This window comes from Mus pahari, chromosome 19 (assembly GCF_900095145.1).
Source record: "Mus pahari chromosome 19, PAHARI_EIJ_v1.1, whole genome shotgun sequence".
Lineage (NCBI taxonomy): Eukaryota > Metazoa > Chordata > Mammalia > Rodentia > Muridae > Mus > Mus pahari.
This window is the reverse complement of record NC_034608.1, coordinates 20,851,741-20,858,809: the sequence shown is the minus strand read 5'-3', so window position 1 is coordinate 20,858,809 and position 7,069 is coordinate 20,851,741. Positions and strand designations below refer to the sequence as shown.

Below are 7,069 nucleotides of genomic sequence, written 5' to 3'. Positions count from 1 at the left end.
CTCTTCCGAAGGTCCGGAGTTCAAATCCCAGCAACCACATGGTGGCTCATAACCATCCGTAACAAGATCTGACGCCCTCTTCTGGAGTGTCTGAACACAGCTACAGTGTACTTACATATAATAAATAAATCTTTAAAAAAAAAAAAAAAGAATCCCCCAGTGAAGGGCTGGGGGCGTGGCTCAGTGGTGGAGTCCCTGCCTAGAATCCCCCAGTGAGAGGCTGGGGATGAGGCTCAGTGGTGGAGCCCCTGCCTAGAATTCCCCAGTGAGGGACTGGGGGCGTGGATCAGTGGTGAAGCCCCTGCCTAGAATCCTCCAGTGAGGGGCTGGGGGCGTGGCTCAGTGGTGGAGCCCCTGCCTAGAATCCTCCAGTGAGGGGCTGGGGGTGTGGCTCAGTGGTAGAGGCCCTGCCTAGAATTCCCCAGTGAGGGGCTGGGGGCGTGGCTCAGTGGTGAAGCCCCTGCCTAGAATCCCCAGTGAGGGGCTGGGGGCGTGGCTCAGTGGTAGAGCCCCTGCCTAGCATTCCCCAGTGAGGGGCTGGGGGCGTGACTCAGTGGTAGAGCCTCTGCCTAGAATCCCCCAGTGAGGGGCTGGGGGCGTGGCTCAGTGGTGGAGCATTTACAAGGCCAAGAAGATGTGAGAGAACAGGGTTGTGCTGTGCCTATGTTGGTAGGAAGAGTTGTAAGTGACGCACAGCACAGTCCTGTGCTCCTCTGGTCTTCTGGGGGAGAGGATGGCTGAAGAGGAGAACAAGGCCAGGCTTACAAGGAGCAGCACAGGTTGTGGCTGCTCCTTGTGGCACAGGATTTCAGGGCTATGGGTAGAGTGCTGACCTAGAATCCACAAATGAGGAGTGAGAGACATGGCTCAGACAGAGCACTTGCTCTCCCGGTAGCTAAGTGGTACTGCAGCTGTCTTGTATGTGCAAGGCCTGAGTGTCTCAGAAGCACTGAAAAAGAAAAAAGGCCATGTGCCCATTTCTGTTTCTCTCTCTGTCAACATTCACTTATTACAACAGCTTTCCAGTTCTGAGCTATCTAGACTCCCCTCTTACATTCTTCTAGTAATGACAATGACTACATTCCTAGTGTTAAGGATATAACAGTCAGGAAATAAGCAGCTTTGAGTTTTATTTGTTGGTTTCTGGAGTTTCTTTTGAACTTCATAAAAGTAAATTTATTCTATAGTACATTCTACATTTCTATATATTTAAAATACAAGTGGGACTCTAGAACTTCCAGTTTTAAAAAGATTTAAGGGGTCGGGCAGTGGTGGCGCACGCCTTTAATCCCAGCACTCGGGAGGCAGAGGCAGGTGGATTTCTGAGTTCGAGGCCAGCCTGGTCTACAAAGTTCCAGGACAACCAGAGCTATACAGAGAAACCCTGCCTCAAAAAAAAAAAAAAAAAAAAAAGATTTAAGGAATGTGTGCGTGCCTGTGTGTGTATGGGGGGGGGGCGCACACGTGCACACATGTATGCATCACCCCATCGGGTGTCATCCATCCTTTAACCCTCTCTACCTATTGCTGTGAGCCAAGGTCTCTCCCTGAACTTGGGACTTGAGTTTTCTTGGTTGGGCCAGATGCCAACAAGCTCCAATGACTCCTGTCTCTGCCTGCCTCAGAGCTGGGGTCCCACACACATGTGGGGCACTCAACTTGTTACATGGGTGCTGGGATCACAGAAAGCCTTCTCAACCACTGGCTATCCCTCCAACTCTCTAAGCGCGTCTCTAACCTGGCAGAAAGCCTAGACACTTCCCACTTTTGAAAGTCGTTTTCGCTACGGATGTTTTGTTTTTCTTCCCATTTTATAAATTATGTACAATGATTACTATGACTTTTATAACTAGAATAAAAGCATATTTCTGTGGTGGTACAGGCCTTTAACCTCAGCACTCAGGATTCAGAGGCAGGTGGATCTCTGTGAGTTCGAGGCCAGCCTGGGCTACAGAGTGAGTTACAAGCCAGCCAAGCTGACATAATGACACTAAATAACAAAGCAATAAATAAATAAAAATAAACCGTTCTAAGAAAAAAGGAAAGGGGCAGAGACAGCTCAGAGGGTCGACATTTGCCACTGAGTCTGAGAAGCTGAGTCAATCCAGGACCCACACGTGGAAGGACAGACCAACTCCTTCACCAAAGGAAAAAAAAAAAAAGAAAAAGAAACTCCGTGACCTCTAGTTATATGGAGAGGAAAGGACTTCTGCTGATGGGTCCTAAAAGCCCCCAGTGACTTTTAACGAGGGTCAGGGTCCCTAGACAGAAACAGCTGCAGATGGATGTCAGCCTCCTGGGGATAGGGACTCACGGGTGAGGGCAGGCAGGAGCCAGGTGTTGCAGTTGACCTGGTAGAGAAGAACGTCACTGCTGAATTCATCAGGGTCTGAGCGCCCCCCAAGGACCACCATGGTATCTCCGAGCAGAGCTGAAGCGTGGAAAAGCCGGGGCCGGGGCTGGTGGGAGACACGCAGGGAGAGCCTAGGCGTCAGACCCCACCCTCGGTGACGCCTCCACCCTCAGTTCCGTACACTTCTTCCCAACCCACCTGCCACCCATGAACTTCCCTCCCAGCCTTACCCAGCTCATCCCCCTCTTCACCCGGTTCGGGAGGGAAACTCTTGGGTCCTGCAGGGCAGCCCACAGAACCATCCACTCCCTGGAAACTTGGTCTCTTCTGCACCCCTCTCCCTCAGAGGGGCTGGGGGAGGTGTATATCACAGGCCACTGTCCCTACCAGCAGAGGCAGATCCCTGCTCTCACACACCTGTGTCCTTGGCCTTAAAAGGTCAGAGTTACAGGGAAGCATAGACAGGGGCTCAGGAAGGGGAGGGGATCTGTCAGGGTGGTGTGGGGGCAGAAACCATGCCTCTCACTTCCTTGCCAAGAATTCTTTTCTCCAAACTAGGCATGGAAAAGGAAACAACTGGCATTTCTCACTGTTCATTTACAGGGACTAGAAGCAGGGAAAGGAGGACAGGAATCTGAGTGGGTGGAGCTTGTCCTTGGGGAACCCTCCCGCCAGCTGTCCTAACCTTTGCTCCCTGAGAAGGTGCCAGCAGGCTCCAGGTACGGTCAGGACAGTGCAGGGAGTAGAGCTCCGGAGAAGGCGCTGCCAGCTCCACATGGAAGCGGAAACCCCCGAACACGTAGAGGGAGTCGGTGGCCTCATGGTAGACTGCAGAGTGACCATAGAGACCTAGAGGGGCAGAAGGACCACAGAGACGGCAGGGAAGGGCTGACGGCCATCAGTGTTCCCTCACTTTCTGGGCTCTTCTTAATGACCATATCCCTTGCCCAAAAGGCTCTGTGGCCAGAGGCGTGGGGAGCCCCTCCCTCCTCCCCTGTCCTTCGGGTCTAGAAGACAACCGCAGAGAGGACAGTCAATAGCTGGGAAGGGGTGACAGAGCAGCCGGGAGAGAGACAGGGTGGTGGAATGGCTGACCGGTGGTGCTCAAGGCATGTAGGGGAGACACACAGGAGAGGACAGAAGAGAACAAAGAGCCCCTGAGAGGTGGGGATCTTGGAAGCTGGGGGAGGGGACAGCAGTGACACTAAGGGAGGGAAGCAGCAAAGCTTCTCTGGAGAGCTAGCTGTCATCAGGTGACCTTTTAAAGTACAGTGGGCAGTGACCAGCATGTGGGAGTGGACTGGAAGCTTAAGGAAAGCACAGACAGCTCCAACTGCAGCCTCACCTGTCGGGGGCGTCCCACTCTGGGCTCCAGATACCCAGGTGCCAGTTGCCAGCTGGTACTCCAACAACTGCTGGTTGAAGCCATTTTCGGGGGAGTAGCCACCCACCAAGAGCAGAGATAGGCCTCGACGGGCAGTAAGAGTGTGACCAGCGACTGCTGGCAGCTCCATGTTCTGAGGGGGCTGTAAGATGGAGAGCTAATGTCACCCAAGGGGACAAAGAAAGACTCACTTTATGGACATAAGATCAATCAGTCCCAGCTAAGGAGGCAAGAGCCCCATAGCTGCTTAGACTCTGCCTGCCAGGGCCCAGTTAGGCTCTGCCCACTGCACACCTGCTTACTCTGGAACATCAGAAGTCCTTACTCCTCTGTCCACTCTGCTGCTGGGTGGTACTGCATCCCATGCAGGCCAGTGAGAGTGTCACAGGCCCTTGTCTGGGGGTCAGCTTATAGCTACAAATGTATAACCTACGTTGACCACTCAAATTCAACTTTACAATTCCCTATCCTACTATGGTGCTGAGTACTGACAACAGGATCTGGTATAAGCTAAGTAAGGGAACTAACACTGAGCCACCCCCACCCAACTCCTCACTGGGGGATTCTAGGCAGAGGCTCTACCACTGAGCCACGCTCCAGCCCCTCACTGGGGGATTCTAGGCAGGGGCTCTACCACTGAGCCACACCCCAGCCCCTCACTGGGGGATTCTAGGCAGGGGCTCTACCACTGAACCACGCCCCAGCCCCCCACTGGAAGATTCTAAGCAGGGCTCTACCACTGAGCCACGCCCTAAGCCCTTCACTGGGGGATTCTAGGCAAGCTTTCTCCCCCCCCCCGCCCCCCTCCCCCCGCAAGCTTTCTTTAGCTGAAACACACCAACAGGTCATGTTCCTGTGCTTCTGTTGGTGCCCTGAGGGTAGATTCCTCTAGTGATGAAACTCAAAGGAACTGCAATGGACACCTGTGGGTCTGTTGTGAGAAACAGGCCTAGGATGGAGACGGATGCTCACCTTCTCCTGTCTCCACTGCAGGGTAGTGAGGTTAAGGACCCAGAAGTCACGGGTGACGCCCCCAGCTGTGAGGCCCCCCAGCAGGTACATGGCACCTCGGCCAGCAGGCACATAGGCAGCTGCATGGAAGGAACGGGGTGATGGGCCTGGGCCCCCATCCTCAGCTCCTGCCAACATCTGTGTCCATCTGCGCTCACTGACTGAATACCTGGAGCCAAAATACAAAATATCAGGCTCATTAAGCAGTCACCCCTCAATCTTTAGAGACGCCCTAGAATCCCTTAGTTATTTTCTTGTGACAATCCTCTTATCCTGACCCTCGCCTGAGTGGTTTTCTGCAACACCTGGCATAAGAGGTATCTCGGCAGTCCCTGAAATAAGCTTCCCTTACATAAGTATCTCATCTCCCTAGAGTAGTCTGCACAGAGAATCTCTTATAAGCATCATCTGTCAGTAAAAAAGCCAATGGCCAAGAAGCTGAGGCAGGACTCTGGTGGGAAGAGAGGAGTCTGAGAAATAGTGAGAGAATGAAAGGAAACTCGGAGAGATTCAGAGAGAGATGCTGAGCGAGACACTGGGGGAGAGGCTGAGGGAGACGCTGAGGAAGAGACAGATCAGGACTGATGAGAGGTAACTAACCACATGAAGACGCAGACTAGTCTGAATGGATTAAATAAGTTACAAGCTAGGCAGGCAGTGAGCAAAAGCTTGGGGCCAAGGCATTTACTAATAAATAGTCTCAGAGCCATCACTCAAATGAAAGAGGTAAAATGATTTTTTTTATAGTAGTCCTTACCTGTACAGGTTTCCCAGCAGGCCCTGTGGCAGACCCAGGCCCCCAAACATCCACAAAGTGGCATCAGGTCCCTCTACCATAGTATGTCCCAGGCGGTGAAGGAAGCGACTAGCAGTGTCCTGAAGTGGAAACGAGGGGGTCAGGCCAAGGTCATGACCAAGTGCCAGGTCTAGGTGGGGAGTTTTACGGTAGTCCCAAGAATGGAGGTGGAAGGTGGCCCACAGGACAGACAAAGCTGTTGCCTAACTCACAGCTGAGAGGCGGCTGTCCATGAGCGTTTCCCAGACCAACTGTCCACCATCCAGCTTCGTGGCACAGTCTGGGCCACCAAAACCGTCGGCACAGATGCACACACCTAGGCTCTGAGGACATCAGAAGGCAGCTCAGAGGAGCCCTGAACACCATCCCTACCCTACCCGGCAGCTCCTGTCCCACCTGTACCTGGTTACAAACCCCTGCCCCGGTGTGGGCGTTGCAGTTCTCAGGACACAGAGCCATGCGGCAGTGAGGGCCAGCCCAACCCTGAGGGCATCGGCAGAGCCCAGCACCTGCAGCCCCATCCTGGGGCACACATTCCTGAGGGACAGGACAACTGCCAGGACCTCCCGATCCACATCGGGCAGAGCCCACAGAAGCATTGAATCCCCAGGAGGAGGAGCCATTGGCTTCCCAGTGCAGCACAAGTAACCCTGTGGAGAAAGGTAGAGAGGTGGGCAGAGCCCTACTATGGGCACTGCTCCTACGTTTGTGGAGAAAAACCACCAAAACCAGCCACTCACAGCGTTCCTCCCCCTTACCCAACCATCAGGTCCCACACATTTTAGTTTTGAGTGGGGAAGTTGTTTTGTTTTGTTTTGGTTTTTTTAGACAAAGTAGCTCAGGCTGGCCTCAAACTCACTATATAACTGAGGATGACCTTGAACTCCTATCCCCCCTTTTCCTCCCAAGTGCTAGGATTACAGGAGTGTGCCACCACAGCTGGCTCTAAAATTCCAGCCATTTTCTAACTAAATCTTAGTTAGGCTAGGGCTCTAGATCTACGGAAGAATACGTGCCTACCACAGGCTAGGCCATGGGTTCAGTCCCTGGCATCATAGGGCACATAAACATTACGTCTACACCCCTCTGCTTGCCCACTGCTCCCTATCTTTCAAGCTACCATGCAAAGCAGAGGCTCATCTTGGACACCAGCACCCCCTCCCACTGTCTCCTGGCTGCCCTACACTCTGCCCTCCAGCAGGCCTTGTGATCTTGTCAGGAGCCACTCTGACCCCACTGTGGGCAACTGCAGACCTTTCACAGCTCCACACGCTCCTATGTAAGAGGAGTGTTCCCCAAGGGAGAGCACTGCAGTGGCTGGCCACACCTGTGATGCTAACCCTCAAGAGGGAAGGCAAGAGGGTCAGGAGTTCAAGGACATTTGGGGCAAAGAAAAGACAAAGCCAGTTGTTCAATCGGGTATAGGGTATAGCTCTATCGGTAGAGTGCTTGCGTGAACAAAGCCATGGGTTCGGTCCCCAACACTACATAAAACTTATTATCCCGGGCTGGAGAGATGGCTCAG

General features: G+C 53.2%; 1 protein-coding gene across 1 annotated transcript in view; it reads right to left on the bottom strand.

The window, feature by feature from the left end:
* The window catches only part of Megf8 (multiple EGF like domains 8), a 50,492-nt gene that overhangs the window by 15,829 nt on the left and 27,594 nt on the right, over positions 1-7,069 (bottom strand). The window contains exons 24-30 of the mRNA XM_021218603.2: positions 5,947-6,194; positions 5,757-5,867; positions 5,506-5,624; positions 4,710-4,917; positions 3,699-3,879; positions 3,039-3,202; positions 2,315-2,459 (exon numbers count right to left, since the gene is read on the bottom strand). Coding sequence (XP_021074262.1) covers positions 2,315-2,459; positions 3,039-3,202; positions 3,699-3,879; positions 4,710-4,917; positions 5,506-5,624; positions 5,757-5,867; positions 5,947-6,194 — 1,176 coding nt within the window. The remainder of the gene's footprint in view (positions 1-2,314; positions 2,460-3,038; positions 3,203-3,698; positions 3,880-4,709; positions 4,918-5,505; positions 5,625-5,756; positions 5,868-5,946; positions 6,195-7,069) is intronic.